At 42.0% G+C, this 18,311-nt stretch overlaps 1 protein-coding gene across 2 annotated transcripts in view; it reads left to right on the top strand.

The window, feature by feature from the left end:
* Nucleotides 1-18,311, top strand: part of SMAD1 (SMAD family member 1) — a 44,406-nt gene that overhangs the window by 10,436 nt on the left and 15,659 nt on the right. For both annotated transcript variants that reach the window (XM_082281391.1, XM_082281392.1), the window contains exon 2: nt 9,946-10,569. In XM_082281391.1, the coding sequence (XP_082137517.1) occupies nt 10,170-10,569 (400 nt within the window). In that variant the 5' untranslated portion in view covers nt 9,946-10,169. The remainder of the gene's footprint in view (nt 1-9,945; nt 10,570-18,311) is intronic.

Here is an 18,311-nt window from a genome sequence, read left to right as displayed (position 1 = left end):
TCGCTGTAGTATGTTTCTTAACTTTTAGGAATTAGACTATCTGCAGATTTAAAATGCAAACTGTAGGTATTTCCCTAGTAGTGGGAGCTACTGCTTTTCCTAGTGCTGGAGCAAGGTACTCACTGAATTCCCTTGTAGCCTTCTGCTGTGCTGAGGAACTCTCTAGACCATGGGAATCTGACTGTAACATCTTTTTAATTTTTTCTCTGGCTTGGCTAGAGGCTTCTTTGCAGAAATCATCACCGTAACTGGCATAAATGCTCCAGGGCTATTTACTGCAGTTGACTGGATAACTGTTCCCTTTGCCCTTCTCCCCACTGGTTTATCAGGAATGATTCTTGCTCATGGTCAGACCCGACACGTCTGCTGTGGTTTGTGAACTGGGAGTGCTGATGGCAGGCTGCTTTGGCTCAGGTCTCATATTCCTGATTTTTTCCATCACACCTTTGCCTACCTTCTTGCTTTCACTGACTTGGTACATGAGGGCTCTCAATCTTCCAGCCAGCCAGCAGGCCAGGGTTGTTTGAGGCTAAAGGCTTCTTATCTTTGGAGCTGGGGAGCGCTGGTGTCAACCCCAGAATTAAAAGCATCTTGTGTTAACAGCTAAAGACAAAGAATCCGAAATCTTTGTGTGTTCTTTCTGTGCACTAGCTTGTGGCCTAGAAGTAAGTAGTCTTGGAAAGCTACAAGTGCTGGAAGTTCACCCTTGCAGCCTCACTTTGTGACTTTGGAGCTTGGAGTTCTTCTGTTTATCCTCAGTACCAGGCCAGCTATGACTGTTTGTTCAGTAGCAGGCAGCAGCAGCAGTGGAAAATTTGGAAGCCTTATGGCTGTTTTAAGCTAGCCTGCTGCTGACCTTGCAGAGTATGGGCTGTTTGGAAAATGCTGTGTTTTGGTGTCTTGGCTGTAAGAGACTTGCAACTTTGCCAAATTTGAATTTTGAAACTTCAAACTGGTCTCGAAAAATTATGGTGGAGTGATTAATAGGCTGCCTTATTGCCATATGCAGAGTCATACAGGCTCTGTTAATAAGAAAAGCTTGCAGATAAGGAAAGGGTACTGAGTAATTCTTTTTGTGACTTGGTTCCTCTTCCAAAAATCATGAAAAGCTTACAGATAACGAGGGGATCAGACAGACAGATTACAGCCCTTTTCTCCTGTTGTAAAACCTCAGTATTCCCAGTAAGCAGTGTAGGAGGATATCTCCCACTTCCTTTCAAGCTATGCTGTTCCCAACTGCTGTATTAACTATCAGTTCCTATCTGTGGGTTGAAGCCTTTGTACAGAATGCTCCAAAGCCTTGATCTCAGGAATATGAGAAAACAGTTTGATGTGAGATTCTGCAGATGTTCTGGCACAGGGCTGTGACAGCTGCTTTTGCCTCATCCCACAGTTTTTTGTATCTCTCTGACTCCTCGTGTATGGCTGCACCCTTGTTTTGCCCTTTTGGAAGGGGAAAGGTGTGTCTGTGACTTCTGGGTCTGTTTTTAGTGTAGGCACACTCAGAATTGCACCTCACCTGCTGGTAAAGGCCACGATCAACCTTACATATGTGTTTGCAGGTGTATTTTAAATGGTAACCCAGAGTGCCCTTGATTTGGTCTCAGGAGGATCCCTAAAAATTTGTACTTGCCTGTAGGTTGTAATCTTTGGAGAGTTTAATTGTCCTGTATGGAAGCTGAAGGGCCATCTGTAAACACTGTGGTCTTCCATTTATAAAGGGTCTGTGACTTAGGGTGGTTTGATAAATACCAAGGAACTGCCAGGGAGTATATGCTGTGATGGGGTCGTGCAGCTGCTGCTCCCTGTCCTGAGGACCTGGAGCACATTGGGCTTCATGTCATCTGAAGTCCAGTCCCGGTTTTCAGAAGGCCACTCATGGCATGCTGTAATTAAATAATGTTTCATTGGACTGTAGAAGTCTGGCAAATATTGGTGTTTGTGTCTGAGTTGTATAAACTTGGCTTGGAAAGCTGTGTCATCTTCAAACACTTTCTCTGTCCCGAATGGTAGTTGTGAATTGCAGGACACTTGACGAAATTCAACACAGACATTTTAAAGCCGTGGAGAAGGTACAGTGGTTTAAAATTTGTTCGAAGGCGAAAAAATAGCTCTTTAGTTTTTACAGATAAGGCAAAAACCAGGCAAGCTGGAGGAATCCTTTAAAAAGAGTAAAGCATGCATCTCATGAAATGCACTGTAATGTCTTCAGTGCTGGCAAACTGATTATTCTTATTTCAGGTGTATAAATGGTGGATGGGGGACTAATTTGTGGGAAGATTCATTTCATTTAACAGCATTACTTTTTTGGTTTAATTTTCATCAGTTTGTTCTGCTTTGCTGAGGCTTGACCCAATAACTCTTTTATTAGTAAGTAATTTTTCTTCTCAGTTTTTGTCATCTCTTGCTTTGGTGAAGGATTCTGTTTAAAGCTGAGGCTCTTGAGCTGTAATTTAACATCTTTACTTAATCTCTGATAAATGAAGTCTGGGTCACAGTCTTTAGAAGTGGTTTAATGCAGCTGATGTAACTGTATTGGTGCATGCTCTTGGTGAAATGAATCATTTGGAGGAGCAGTGACTTGCCTCAGCTGAGCATAACTGGAGTGTGTTTGGTGGGGTTCCCCTCCTTAAAAAATACCCCATTGGAGCGCTGCTCTGGCTGGGGCTGACAAACCCCTTTTTAAATTCATGCAGTCTGTGCTAGACTGTGCTGTTCTCTGAAGACAAAACACATCTTGCATTTTATGAGCTTCAGTCAAAAATTTTGATGCCTGAGTGGTGATGGACATTTTTCTTTCTTTTCTGTTTTAAAGATTTTCCTTTATGCTGCAGATGTATGTTTTAACTGCCTAAAAAAATCCCTGAAAGTGACATGTCAGTAAATTTTCCCCATCTCACCTGTGAAGGAAGTTCCTCCCGCCCTGTGCTGATGAATTGGAGGGAAATGCTTTTTTCGGCTGATAAAAAGAAATAAAATTCCATGCCCTTCCCAAAGGAGGAATTCAACAATTGGACAAGTGATGTGGGACCATGTGTTGGTTTGTAAAAGGATATAGTTTGTAAAGATGTTTCCTTTGATGCCTGTGATGAATATGGATGTGTTTCCGTTGGAGAGGGTTTTGATTAAATTATGCAATTAGAGCTGACCAGACAGATCTAAATATAGGAAGAGGTTTCAGTTATCCTGCCTTTGTGTGTATTAACACACCCACACAGATGTGTGTTTGTTATTGTTGTAAACAACACCTGTTTTCTGAAGACAGTTCAAAAAGTCAGGAAAGGGAATGGTCTCTGTGGAAAAAGGGAGTTATATGGAGTTTTATGATGAAAGGGAAAAAAAAAATCTGTTTTCCCCAGCTTTTTCACCTTTTAGAAGAGGACTTCTGACTTACTTTAACAGCTAGGCTAGTCCTGGCATCTTTGTGGATGTTCACAAAGCCATAGCCAGTGCTCCGGACTGGTCTTAGAGGTTCTTCTGCATTTTTCAGGACTTGGTCTGTGTCATCTAACAATGCTGACTGAGAGATCCTTGGCTGCTTCTGTACTCCTGAGTGCTCTTAGTTCCTAGTAGGACAATGCGTGGAGTTTAAGTACTCCACAGCACAAGTGAAATGGATAAACCTGCCCCAAAGATGCACAATACCCACTGTGATGGCTGGTAATTAATTCTGTTCCTTGACAACTGTTTCTTTGGATATGTTCTTCTTTTGAATGTCTTGTCATAGTTTGAGGATTTCTCTGAGAGGCCTTTAGCTTGGAGAGAGGGAAGAATGAAGAGTGTCTTCCTTCATAGCATTTAGGGAAAAAAACACCTTATGAACACTATTCTGGCAAGTTTTGTGATTCACAGCCTTGTATTCATCTTATAGGTTATTTTAGTGAAGTTCATATTTTGCAATCCCATCTGTGGCAGAGTTTTGACTGAATCATCAAGTTACAGTTCCTTCCTGACCTTGGTTAAGGCACTAGGCTGTGGTTTTAGAGATAGTCTTTGAAAGCACATCCGATTCAGTCCGACTGCTCGCCAGCACCAGAAGGGATTTGTCCACACCTGGGTGGACGTTTTGATCATCCTACTTGTACTAGCTCTGCTGTGCACCAGGCTTACCCAGCTTCCTGACCAAGTATCTTGGCAAACTTGGTTTTAGTTTTTTCCTGTAGTCTTGGCAATATAAAATTTATATAAAATAAGCACGGCAAGGAGACCTGCAGGCGGTAGAGGAAGAGCTGGTGTGTTGTGACTTTGTGGAATCTCACATGCATCTGAAGGCAGGAGAGGGTAAAATTCAGCAGTGTGTTTTTCACCTCTGGTGACAAAGGCAGGATTTGAGGATCTGGTGATCACTTAAGAGGCTGTAGAGTGTTAGTGTTGTAACCATGGTGGAGCTGTGCTTTAATGAAGGTGAGATAAAACTCATGAAGGACGTGGTGCTTAAATTTGTTTTCAGGAGTATGGTTTTCAGTAGGTCAAAACCAGCAAAGGTATTGGGAAGAAATGTTCTTAACCAGGACAAGGACAAATCTAATTGTTGATGCATGTCTGTTAAAACTGGGAAAGAACCTTTGCCATGTTCTTCTCACAATGATATACTAGCTTAGAAAGACTTTTGTGCCATTTTAGTTGTATTGTAACACAGGATTCGGTTTCTAATGTGTATGGAAAGCAGGTATTTTTTCTGGAGAAGCAACAGTGAAGTTACCATAAATCTTTCAAATCTGGTACCTTCAAATCCAGAAAACCTGTAAGAATTTGCTATTGTTTTACTCTTGCAGTCGTGACAGTTGAGACTTCAAGGGCAAGGAGCAATGCCTTGTGTGCCAGAAGCTGAGTGGGGAGGCGGGCAGGAGAAAAGCTGTGGTTTGCTGTAGAAACTGGCCGAACACTGTGTTCTTGGTTTGAACTGTGGGGAGCACTGGGAAGGAGCTGGCAGATACTGAAAGTGTAAGGTTATCCCTTCATGCTCTGGACTAACAGAGCAGTGGGGTTTGTGGGTTTTGGGTCACTGTTGCCCTCCTTCCCTCCACTGGTAAATCCTGCATTGCCCTGCGGTTTCATTTTGCTCTCCCCCCGCCTGCTGAACTAAAGGGTGCTTGTAGGTATCTGACAGGATTTTCCCTGTGGACTGTACTGTGGTACATGGGAGGTTTTCTTGGAAGGGCAATCCCTCAGCCAAATAGCACGAGGGATGGATGGCCCAAGAGGAGTTTTGATGCAGACTGGGTGTTTTGGGCTGTTACAGAGGTTACTTCACAGGACAGGCTGGAGATACCCATCCTCCTGGCCCTTGCTGGATCTAAGTAAGGAAAGGAGTCTAATGCAGTGTCAGGAAAAACCCTGCCTACTCTGTTAGGTATGATGAGGTATTTTTAACACCAGTGTGTATCTCTTTCCTTGAATGATATGTTGTATATCAGAACACAGGATTGCTTATTTCAATGTTTTTTTGAGTTCTTTCTACCATGCCAAGAGAACATAAAATAGATAATTTTTTTCTTTTTTCTCTTTGTCATTTTCCAAACCTACAAGGAAAGCCAAGTCAGGTTCTGTACATGCTCTCTAATGAGTTCTACAGCACTGTGATGTGAAATGTGCTTTCTTTTTACATGTGTATTGTAATTCAGTGAGGTTTCTGCCAGGTTTAGTGCATTTTTCCAAGCTGAGCAAGATCTGATCTTCTGCCATAAAAAGGTGCAAAGAAAGAATTTGTTGACTAAAAGGAGGGTAATTCAGCAGAAGACTCCGGACTTTCTGTTTCACGAAGCACATTACTTGAAGAAAGAAATCAAAACTTTTTGCTGCTTGCTCTAAGAATAGGGAGCTAGATGAAGTTAGTGCACAATATGTTGTTACACATTCTACCATTGCAGCTGCTTAGACTTTGTGCCTTTTAGTAATACATAAAAACTGTACATGGAGATAGTTCCTGCCAGAATAAAGAGACAGCTCCCTGGCTTCTATGCCAAAATCTGTTTTTTGATTGTTTTTTTTTTTAAGAAAAAAAGTCTAAATATTGTACTGAATACATGAATTGCTAAAAATATATGTCTCTCAGAGCAGGTAAATGACTAAATATTTTTAAAGAAGCAAATTAAAATCTCTCTGCTTGTTGTTTCTTTATAGTGTTACTAAGTAATGGATGCTGGGAAGAGGTATGTTGACTAAGATAAATTGAATTTTTAAAATGTAGTCATAGACTAGACAGTTTTCTCTGTGGTTCACTGTGGTTCCTGCCCATTTTTATGTCTAACTGTGCTAAGCATATATTAAAAATATTTAATAGGATCCTTTTTGCCTGCATCACTGAGCCTGTAATACAAATAACGAAATTAGTAGGAGAGTTAGAGTCACTTCTTGTTTGCCTGAAACTTGGGCTAGAAGTTGTTTTGCTCCCCCATCCACCCCTCTGGGAGAGGATCATCTAATTGTCTAAACCCTTTCTCCACCCATCAAAAACAGTCATTTATGCAAAATGGGACAGTTTCCTATGGGATCTCCTGTGGGAATTTGAAAGCAGTCTCGTTGAATATTTTACTGTCTGCTTCATGTTGCTGACGGAGTAGCTATCTCTTCTTTGAGGGCTAGAAAAATAGAACTTCAGTCTTAGGCATTTTGCCTGAATATGTTTGTTTAAATACAAGGCTGGCCAAACAGATATATAAAAATATAATGCTCACTTATTTTTTCATAGGCTGCGTACAGGTTTGTGTGTTAATCCAAAGATGACAAAAAAAGACAATAGCAGTGAAGGAAGACAAATAAAACAACATTGGGATTTGAAAGAAGTTTGTTGATTCCAACTCATCCATCAGCAGACAGAATGCATAATAAAAAGTGCATGGGTTTGGATGTGTAGAGAGTGTCTGATAAGTGGGTAATACTCAACTTCCTTTAAACTATTGCCGGACTGCTTTTTGGAGAGTGCCCTGTTGTTTTGCCTAGGTATCTGTTCTGTCCCTACCTCATGAATAAAGAGACCCTTCAAGGGCTGGTGGTCACTCAGCTGTTGGAAATACTAATTCCCACTTTCCCAGAAGAGCACGTGGATTTGGGGAAGAAAGACGCAGACTGTGTCATCTGCTGACTCGTGGTTTAATCTTTATTTTGCACTTCCAGCTGATAAGACCACTTTGTGCAGAAGCAATACAGGAAATGATGCAGTGCAGAAACCAAGAGTGGCAGAAAGGGAAATGGAATGTACTGGCAAGGGCTCAGCCCTGCGGACGAGCTCTCTGCTTCTTGGAAACGAAAATCTCCACATACACTGTGGTTTGGGTTTTATTTGTTTGGTTTTATTGTTGTTTTTTTCTTTGTCTGTTTGTTTGTTTTTTGGGTTTTTTTAGCTTAATATTGGTTTTGGAGCTTAGAGAAACTAGTGTACAGCAGCCTGTGAGTTTTGTCCCTCTTCCCTTATCTTGCTGCTTGTTCAGGGCTTGGGGTGTGCTTAGGCTTTGTTTTGGAGGCAGGACTTCAGCAGGAATCCCTGGCTGGAGGCTGGTGGCCAGCTGTGTCCTGCTGAGCTGCATTACTCCCAAGCTCACCTCCAAGCGCTCTGCCTAATGCTGTTCCTCCTGCTCCCAGCAGCTGTTGTCACAGAGATGCCACCGTAGCTTTGATGGTGAGGGTGAAACTTGTTTTGGAGTGCATGACTGTGGGAGTGGGATGTGTGTGTGCTGCAGGATTTGATCCAAAAACTTCAGAGAATCTGTTCCTTTGGTCTGACTGCTTGGGGCTGCATCTGTCATCTTAGTCTGTGCAGAACTCATGTACTAGCCCATGTTAGGGTTGTATTTTCAGGCACTGATATAAACATACAGTCTTAATAGACAGGACTTCTCCTTTTTCACAGCAAGTAGCTTGGTGAAAAATGGGTCAGGCCTAGGTAGAACCACATTTGCAAACATTATTGATGTTGAATGAAGCTTGGGTCAAAACGTAGGCTTTGTGCTTTCTCCTTTATTAGAGCTTCAACTCAAGCCCTTTAAATCTTTTTTGTTTAATTCAGATGGATGTGAAGGAGAAAGCTTTACTTGGTATACTACTGGAACTTGTAACTTTTGTATGTGGAACTTGTATCTTTTGCTTGAAAAGTGCAGAAAAAAGATATTTAGAATATTGATTAAGATACAGACTATATATGAATTGAGAATAACTCAGTTACAAACATATTTAAAGCACATTCCTGTGTGCTGGTTCTGGTAATTCAGTTATTAAATTAGCACAGCATTTTAATAGAGCACTTTACAGTGCATGTAAGGATAAAGCATACCTGGACTACAGTCAGTGACAGTAATGGAGTTTCAGTTCATTTAACAGTATAGCACATGCCCACGTAACAAAACAGATTCTTAAATTTGCCGCAGGCTCATGCAAATCTTCCCTTGCATTAACATTATTATTTCAAATACAGCATAAAAGAAATGGGATGTACCAGTTTGAAGTGTAGGTAGACATGGCCTGTGTCTTAGTCCATAACCATTGTTCACATAAATGTAGTTTATGCATTCAGCCTAATAAAACCGAACCTCTGCAATTAGATAACTGTTTTAGTGACAGGCTAATTTGAATAAAGTGGATGGTTTTCAGCTTAAATTTCTTCAAGTATAATGGTATACTATAAAACCATTGCAGTGTATGACAGTCAAGAGGGTAAGTGTGCCATAGCATTTGCAATTTTAAGGTCTGCAATCCTCTCTTAGTATAGCTGTGAAATCCTGTCTGATGTGGATGTGCTGACACCTTCTATTCTCTGTGTGTATAGATTGCTGGTTGGTTGGGTGTTTTTTGTGTTGTTCTGGTGGCAACAAAAACATTAATATCCTTTTCCCCTTCCCCCTTCCTCTTCAACCTGTTGGTATCCAGTCCAGGATATGTTTCCTGTCTTGTCTGTCTATTTGAAAATCAGTGGTGTGGTACTCTTTGTCTCATTTTCCCCTCCCTGCCAGTCCCGGGTCTCTTCTGTTTCCCTTGCCAGAGCCTTTTGCTTGCTTCCAGCCTGGACAAGGACAAAACCTGCTACTCACAGCTGGGACTCCTTCAAGTGTGGTGTTCCTTCCCCTCTTGACCCATCGCTTCAGTCCCATTCCTTGTCTCCCAGCTTGGGGACCACTGGCTGTTTAAAATCCTCTTATCTGGACTTCCTCATCCTTCCCACTCCTTCATGTGTCCTTGAGTATATCAGGCAGACATGGCAGCAGGAAGGGTCAGTGTGTGTAATCAGTGAAGTTCATGATAGTCTTCCCTCACAGTCTGCTTAGGAGCTCTGAGGGCTCTTGGGTGGGGTGGGCACATGTGGTTTTCTTTCTCTTGTGAGTGAGTGAGAGCTAAGATCTTTCTAGTTTCACTTTCTTCTTTTTTTTTTTTTTTGCTTTGTTCCTCAAAGTAAGTCAGAGGTGAAACTGAACTGGGTTTTTTTTTCAGTTTGAGTTACACTCAGGTCTAGTGCAGTGATTTTTGAACTTCATGCGTGGCAATTTGGAGAGAGTTGGGCAGCACATTGCTGTTGAGGAATATTGCTTCTAGCTGCTCTCTAAACTAAATAATAAAAAAAAGCATTAGTGATCCTGCACTGCTTCCTTGGGATGTTTTGCTGGTTAAGGTTGCAACAGCTGACAGGCAGAGTGTAGCACCCCTCACACTTAATAGTAAAAAATTTAAATTGGGGGACTGTTTTAGGCTAGATTAATGTGAATAACATTTCTAATATAGGGATATACTGGGTTCAGTAGCAGGTCCTTCTGCTAAAGTTTTCATCAGATGTGCCTTGAGTCCTGTCAGCACTTTGTTCTTGTTTTGTTGTTGGTTGTTTTTTGATCGCACCGTTCTTCTGGGTTGAGGTGGGGGACATTTTAACTGCTGTATGTTAACTTGAAAGATAAAATCCTTTTTTTTTCTTTCTCTTTCTGTTTTTGTTTCTCTTTCTCTTTCTCTGATACTCTGCTTTAGGTTGTCAACCAGAAGGATTTAGAATAATGAAAAGGTTGTGACCATCAAGGGGGAATGTTAGCTCTGCCTTCCTGGGACTGGAGGATTGAAAAGGAGAAGGGACCAGAACTGTTTGATCCAGGCTGCTTTTGACTGCTGACACAATCTGCTGTACCCTGGTGGTGGTGGAAGAACAGGGCAGTCGTTCCTGCTTGGTTCTGTGGTATCACAACAGCGGGGTCACCATGAATGTAACAAGTTTATTCTCCTTCACCAGCCCAGCAGTGAAGAGGCTGTTGGGGTGGAAGCAAGGGGATGAAGAAGAGAAATGGGCAGAGAAAGCTGTTGATGCATTAGTGAAAAAACTGAAGAAGAAAAAGGGTGCTATGGAGGAGCTGGAAAAAGCACTAAGCTGTCCTGGTCAGCCCAGCAACTGCGTCACAATTCCTCGTTCTTTGGACGGCCGGCTCCAGGTGTCTCACCGGAAAGGGCTCCCACACGTCATTTACTGCAGAGTGTGGCGCTGGCCGGACCTGCAGAGCCATCACGAACTGAAACCTCTGGAATGCTGTGAGTTCCCCTTTGGTTCAAAACAGAAGGAGGTTTGCATCAATCCCTACCACTACAAGCGGGTGGAAAGTCCTGGTAGGTTCTTTCTTGTTTGTACCTTTACACCTTATCTGAACAATGCAAAGTGTGGCAATTAATCACGTGACTCATCGGCTTAAATAAGCAAAAGTGGCTGTTTGCACACGTCAGATTCTTCCTGTGCAGTTTATCTGGATGTAGGCATTAATTAGCAGTTCTCCCTTTCACGTGGCGAATCCTTCACTTGTGTAAATGTTTTGTCACTACACAGAGGTAGTCTTAGCATGTGCCTCAGGCTGCTGGGCCTGGTGTCATCTGGGAATGTTGGTACTCACTATCCCTCAGTTAATTTGTTGTTTACTCAACTGTGCAGATCTGTGATTTTGTACGAAACACTGCAGGCTAACGTAAAGGATTATGTGCATTATCTGTGTGTGAAAACCATTCTGACACACAGCAGTAGTAATACTAGTAGTAGTATTTCCAAATTATTATTTCACTTTATCACTTTATTTTCTTGATCCTACAGAAAATAGTACTGTTTTTAGGATGTTTCACAATTGTTGCCTTTTAAAAAGACTTTGAGTTTAGACAGCAGATTATAATCCCCTCAGTTGGAACTTTGATAGCACTGTTTGATTGTACATGAAATTTTACTGTCTGCTGTTCTGTGAACACAGTTTGCTTACCTGTTACCCACTGCCTCACTTCTTTTTTTAAGGTGCCAACCATCCTCTCTTCAGCCTCCTTTTCAAAGGCCAAACCTCTTTTTGATAACTCCATGCTTAATTTCATTCCTGCAAGTTTATTATCAGGGAATACTTCCAGGGACTAAATTGAACTGTGCTTGGATGTGTCATCACCAGTCTCCAGCTGTTGGTGAGGCTGAGCAGGGACAGCTGCAGAAATGCATCGCAGGCATGGGTGGACTTCCCTGGTTTCAATGTGGGAAGTCCAGCAGTGTTAGCCATGAACTGCATAAACGGCAGCTGTCTGTAGAGTGGCAAGGATACACAGATCCATGATGGAAATGAGGTGGTTGCAGGATTGTTTCACAGTGGATGGAAATTGCATTTGTCTTGGATCTGCAATGCACAGTGCATATCTTGATGTTAAAGATATGCTGTGTTAGTATTAACTTGGAAATCATGTGAATGGCAGATGCAATTCCCATAATGTATGTATTTATGCAGCAGCAGCTTGAACAAAGGAACTCAGCACTGAAAAACAGTTCTGAAAAAAATTAAAAAAAAATTCTCAACAATTTCATGTTAAGTACAAGAGGGATAATAAAATAGTCATGTACTTGTACTGCATATGTCTGGGTTGGTTGCTTGCATTTAGTATTCCAAAATACTGAAAATTAAGATTCCTGAAACACCTCTATTTCTGTCAGACTGAGCAACAGTTGGGCTCTTACTGTAATGCCAGATTACATATTCTAACTAATTTTGCTTTATTATTGAAAACAGTTACTGAGTCTGAGAACATTCTCATATGGACCATTTATGCCATATATAAAACCAGGTATTTGTAAATATACTGTCACTTCACAGAATCGCAGAATCACTGAGGTTGGAAAAGACCTCTGAGATTGTTGAGTCCAACCTTTGACCAGACACTTCCATGTCAACCAGACCATGGCACTGAATGCCACATCCAGTCTTTCCTTAAACACCTTCAGGGATGGTGACTCCACCACCTCCATTAGCAGCCCATTCCAATGCCTAATCACCCTTTCTGTGAAGGAATTCTTCCTAATGTCCAACCTAAACCTCCCCTGGCGCTGCTTGGGACTCTGTCCATATTCTGTGTTCACTTCTGTGAGTTATGCAAGATAGAATTTCAAAAGATGCCTAACTAAAATGTACATTTTAGGCTGGGTTTGTAATGTAGGAGGGGTTTGTGTTTAGTCAGCCACAGATTGTTTTGAGGGATATTGCACAGAGCTGAGTGGGAAAACAGCTTTTGGAAACAGGTGGTAGCTGAACTCCCATTTGGTTTGGAGAGCTGTACTCTGTAACTTCTGACTTCTTTTTTCCTGTCCCTTCCTTGTTCTTGCTGTCCTCCAAGCATGGCCTTTATCTTCATTTCCTTGACAGTCACTCCCAAATTCTGCTAACCATTTTTTCCCATTTTTGCCAGGACATTAAAACACCATTATTGCTGCATAAGTGCTTACACTTTGAGATTAATGGGTAGTGGGAATTCATGCATGAGTCACCATTTCCAACAGTCTATGGACTCGAGCAGATATCAAGGTTTGTGCTTCCCAGAAGGCTTAGAAATGTGCTTTCTCTTGACAAATCAAAATTGGGAACTCAGATTGTGTATGAGACGTGTTTTGTATGCAAGGTACATCATGAATTTCTGGCTCTGCTTGACAGTGTGGTCTGTTTAACTGTTTTGTGCAGAACCAGTTACTGGAGAGCTGAAGGGTATGATCCGTGCATGGGATGGCATCTGTCCTTTCATTCTTCTGCTGATTGTTGTGTGATTTGTTTCAGTGTTGTGTAAGGTTTGAGGAACGGATTAGTGGTAAATCCTCAAATATGTAAAGTCAGGTAATGCTCTTTGTTGGGAAATCAATGCTGTGGATGCATCTCAGTTTCCACAGTGCCAGAGGCATGAATGGATTTTCTACCTTGATACCTTATTCCATCTTCACTGTTTAGCTTGTGAAGATAAGCTTGGAAGGCATGAGAACTGGCACTCTGTGGTGTTTCTGCCAGCTACAAAGCTACACCTGAATCCAAGTAAGATTTTTGTGTTAGTCAGGCTAGATAGGAGCAGGTTGTAAACAGTGAGAGGAGGCAGAAAACTATCAGCAGTCTCAAACAGGGAATCTCTCAGTGTCCCTGCACATGGAAGGGAATGTGGCATCTGGCAGGCACGCGGGTGTGACATGATAGGACCATGCTTGTGCCTAACCTGACTGGGAGGCTCTGCACAGGCACGGGGGCCTGTCTGATCCTGTGGCATGTCAATCAAGAAAACTCACAGAAAACTACTTTTTGGCACAGTTAACTTGGCAAGCTCAGTGCCCTCAGCTCATTCACGTGGAACCAGATGGAAGCACAGCAGCGTGGGGGCACAGGGTGGAGGTGAGGAAGGGTGGCCTTCCTGTCACAGTGACACTTGTCCAGCCTGGAACCAGTGAGCTGATGGAGCGATGGAGCCCTGCTCCATGGCGGGGTGCAGGGGCTGCTCCTGCTTGCTGTGTTATGCCAGCACAGCTGTTCCCATGGCCTTGTGCTGAACCGGTTACTTTTCCTCTCCTCTGCTGTGTTATCTTTCAGGCTGATCAGGGCAGCACAGGGGCTTTCATCCTGGCTGCGGGAACATCTGTACCAACACAGCCCTGCGGAGGACGTCTGGGAAGGAGTGTGGAGGTGGAGGGACGTGAGAGGAGAAAGTAGAGACTTGTTGCTGGGAGTCGGAATGCAACTTTGCACTTGAGTGCCAGGAGGAAATATCTCCTCGAGATGGGTTACAGTAGCTCACTGCTGCTGTTCCCTACGTCTGTTGTGTGCAGAATTATTTCTGGAGCAGGGCAGTTAATGGCTGTCGGATTTCTCCCTTGGCAAGGCAAAGCAAAGCTTTTAATTAAGGAGGGCAAGGTCTGAATTTGATGGCTCTTAAAAATTGGCATGCTTAGCTGAACTGGTGTGCTTGCTTGGCTGAATCTGCTTTTTCTCCTCAGTTTTATTTTTTGGTTTAGAGATACCTGTCGAGATTATCCTTAAGTATGATCAAGACTTGAGAAATAATTAGTTGTACAGCATACACAGAGGCTATGAGGAAAAACCCAACACAATGTTTCTCAGCCCTCTAAAAATGCCACAAATGACCTCTCAAGTTTTGCTGGAGAATATGTAAAGTCCCTCCTGAGACACTTCCTTCCCATCTTTTATTCCTTAGGTTTCTGTGGAGATACAGCCTCTGCTGCTTGCTTGTCCTCAGTTATGTCAATGAGACCAGATGAAAGATATCATCCAGAATTTAGGGGAAAAAAAAGGCCTGGATCCTGTTTGCTCTAACAACAAAACAAAAGAAATGGAATATGGAACAGGGACGATGAAGAGGTGCTTAAATTGACACAGCTATTAAAAATAATAATAATAAGTCACACTTGTAATGTGGCTTCAGGGGAGGAGGTTCAGTTCTTTCGCCTTAGCTAAAGGGGAAGGAAGGAGGATGAAGAAACTGAATATTTAATTTTCTTAAAGTGCTGGTGAACACTAGCTCTCCTCCATTCTGATGCAGAATTGTGTTTGCCTCTACTAAGTGTCTTTGCCCATCATCCTGCTAGGTTCTGACTTTATACTATGTTACAAAGGAGGCAAAAGTGAAATTAACGTTCTTTTTCATGTTTAACTTGTGGAGGTGGTTGAAGGTACAGTGTTTCTGTAAATGGCTATCCCTCATTTTTTTGCAAGTAGCAATAAAGAGTAGATAAAAAAGGCTGAATGGTTGTCTTCTGTTAAGCTTCTATTCTTCAGGGAGCTGGCTGCTCTACATTGAGGGGCTTTATGAAGCTGATGGTGCCAATGTTCCAGCCAAACTGGGGGCAAGCAGTGGTTGCTTTTTGGTGATGCAGACAAGTATCCTGTCCTAACAGTTGAATTTTCAATTCTGCCTAAAAATGGTGATGTTCCTTTCAATTATAACCATGAATTCAAAGTGTGTGTCTGCTTCAGCAAGCTTTTTGCTGGCCAGAAACATTTTACCTGTATGTATAGCTGCTTTTTGCCACAAGAGCAGGCCAGGTCCCCAGGCTCTGAGGAGAGCGGTAGGTGTGTCATGCTGTTTTTGCTCTTGGTGTGGACTCTCTGCCTATGACTTTAACCTGATTATTTTCGTATTTGTCTTTGATCTCCTCTGCTTTTTGCTCTCAGTGAGGCTCTGTAAGGCAACACACCTACTGCAGGCTCCCACAGAACCAGGCCTGGTGGAGGATAATGCCAGCAGTGCTAGGCATCTGGAGGAAGGGGAGAGGAGAAGAGGGAGAGAAGAAAAGGCAAAAGGGAAGCTGCTCCTGGGGTGTAAGGGAGGGCAAAATTGCTGCATCCCTTCAGAGTTAATATGTAGAACCAAGTTAGAAAAATCCTTGTTCCTGCATGATTTCCATAGCAGGATTTGTTCACCTCTGCAGGCTGGGGGTGAGGGAGCAGAGTGTCATCCCTGAGAGGTTTTGCTGTACAGCCATGTGTGCGCTTGGGTGTGACTTTAAAAATAGCGTTGCTACAACAGGTGGGCACAATTATAGGATAGTTCCCCAAAATAGCAAAAGCAACCGTCAGTTTGCTTGGCAAGCAGAATAAAACTTCCCTCATTTTGGCTTTGCAGAATTCAGTTCTGAAATTCCCCACCAGAGCTGACCTGGGTGAGAGGAATTGAAACAAGGAGGTGGAAGGAGGGAATGGTCTTATAGCAGGGCTTTCCTTGTCTAGCCTTACTACATGTCAGAAAAAGAAAGTGCAATAAAGGGATAAAAGTTGCTAAGAAAGGTATGTTTCTGTCCTATTTGGTGTGTGTTTACTTTCTTTAAAATTAACCAGATACAGATGTTTCTTCTGATTTGAAAGACCAGACTTCCAAGTTTTAGCCTACTCAGTAGGATGGTGACTGTGGCTTTTGTACAGTTAATTTGAACTCTGATCTGTGTAAATGTCTGAGTTAATACACACTATCACTGTGACTTCCTCCTGCATCAGGACTGTTCCTCCACCAAATCTGCTTACAAGGACTCCCTCACTAATGTGCATACAATTAGTACTAAATTCTGAAATTGACCTTGACAAATGTCAGTTTAATCAGAATGTCAGCTTATCAGAGCATCCACAAATAAAATCTAATGTTAGCTGAATATTGTAATGCAGGAAATGTCCTACTATTACTTGTCAAATGCATTTAGACCAGATGTCTGATGTAAAAGCAAAGTCAGTAAAGTAACAACTGTTCTGCAGTTTGTTTTGGGTTTTTTTAATACATCTTCATTTGTGACTATGCAAAATGACAAGCCAAGCTGTGGGGTCTCCCAAAACTGCAAATAAAATTAAGAGTTGAGAAAACAAGACAGCTCTCAGCTTTCTCCTGGAGTAGAAAGCTTGTCTTTCTGTCACCCAAAACAGGTTGCTGAATAGCTACAATTACTAGAACAGAGGTTTGGAGTGAAAGTCTCAAAGACTGGAATTTCTCCTTTTGAGAAACCAGCAAAGCAAAGCTGTGATACCACAGCCAAGGGTTACTGGAAGAGCTTTAAGTAGTTCAATCCTCAGAGATTGCTTTTGACACAATGCTTATTAATTTTATATTTTTAACCAAGAATATCTCAGGCAACATGAGAAAACCTAATGACATAAACAGTTTTCTCTCTACACAGTGTTTTAGTGTTTACAAGCAAGATCTTGGCAAGGCCTTGCAGTCTGAATGCTTCAGTGACTCTAGTCTCTCTAGCAGAGAGCAGACCAAACAGCACATTCAGCTGAGTATGTGTTGGTACCTGCTCTGTTCCCACCGTGGGACTGGAGTGCTCATCAGGATGCCACAGCCAGCTTCAGCTGCTGTGACCTCAAAGGCAGGAAATGAAGCTGGGAGTCTTCAGAAGGGTTCAAATTTGTTAGTTTAACACAGCTGCTGTCTTTTGTTGGTTTTGGAGTTTTTTTCCCCCCCTTCTCCTAACTCTTCCTTTTTGTTATAACTTAGTCTTTGCAGGATTTTCCTATTTCCAGATAGCATGAACTTTTGTTTTAGGATTTCCCTTCTTCCCAACCTGCAGTTCTGTTTTTCTGGCAAAACATACATGGCTTTGCATCAATTCATATGAAAATGCAGCTATATAATGCTTGGAAATGAAAGTGCTTTGTCTGATGGTAGTGTTGTCAGATCTTCATTAGCACTGAGGGCCCTGTTGTGGTACAAACCCTTTTACAATACATATGTTAGCCAAGTCATGGTTTTGAAGAGCAAAAAGTGCAGCACCAATTGCTTATATTTTTCTTTTTCCATTTATTCTATAAATAAATTTTTTACAGAAGAAGTAGAATCTACTTTGGCAAGGAAAGTGGATCAAAGTCTGTCTTTTTATATGTGGCCCCTTGTATTTCATTACATGGTCTTTCAATTTCCATACGTGGAAAGAGAGATACCTACCCAAATTTTGACATAACATGCAAAGAGTGTGGAAAAAATGAGCCCTTGAGGGAAGCTAGCTGTCATCTGGGCTTGTGTAAGATAATCAAAACCCATCTGGATAGAAAATATGCTTCTTTGAAAGTACAGCAGGTCCTTTGGATTGGATTAGTTTGGGGTTTTTCATGGAGAAACTTAAAAAAAACGTAGTTATGTTCATAAATTGGAGACTTTCTGTGTTTGCTGAAATCATTATCTCTGGAATGTGAAAATAGAACAAAAAAGAAGTGCAAGAAGATCTTTATTTAGGATAGCACAGCTGTTAGTTTTCTGAAGAACAGGGTGACATGCTGGAGATAAAAAGAGTAGAGATCAGTAAGTTTCTTCAAAGGCCACTATTACATTTTCATAAAAGCATTTCTTCCTTGGTGTGGTTAGTCAGAACATTTATCTGAACAGCCAGGTTGCCTTTGGTCTATCTTCTGTATTTTTGACATTCTTGGCTCCTAGATGAAATAGCCCTGTGGGTGAAATTGCCCTGTAGCTCTAATTTCTTTAATACAGCTCCTCTTGTTTGGTGCAGGCATACTTGGTCTTATTTGCATTGTAAAAACAAGCTCCCCAATTCCCAGGCTGTCTTGACAGACACGGGGCCTCAGCTACAG

This window comes from Coloeus monedula, assembly GCF_965178545.1.
Source record: "Coloeus monedula genome assembly, chromosome: 5".
Classification (NCBI taxonomy): Eukaryota; Metazoa; Chordata; class Aves; order Passeriformes; family Corvidae; genus Coloeus; species Coloeus monedula.
This window is presented reverse-complemented; position numbering and strand designations above follow the sequence as displayed.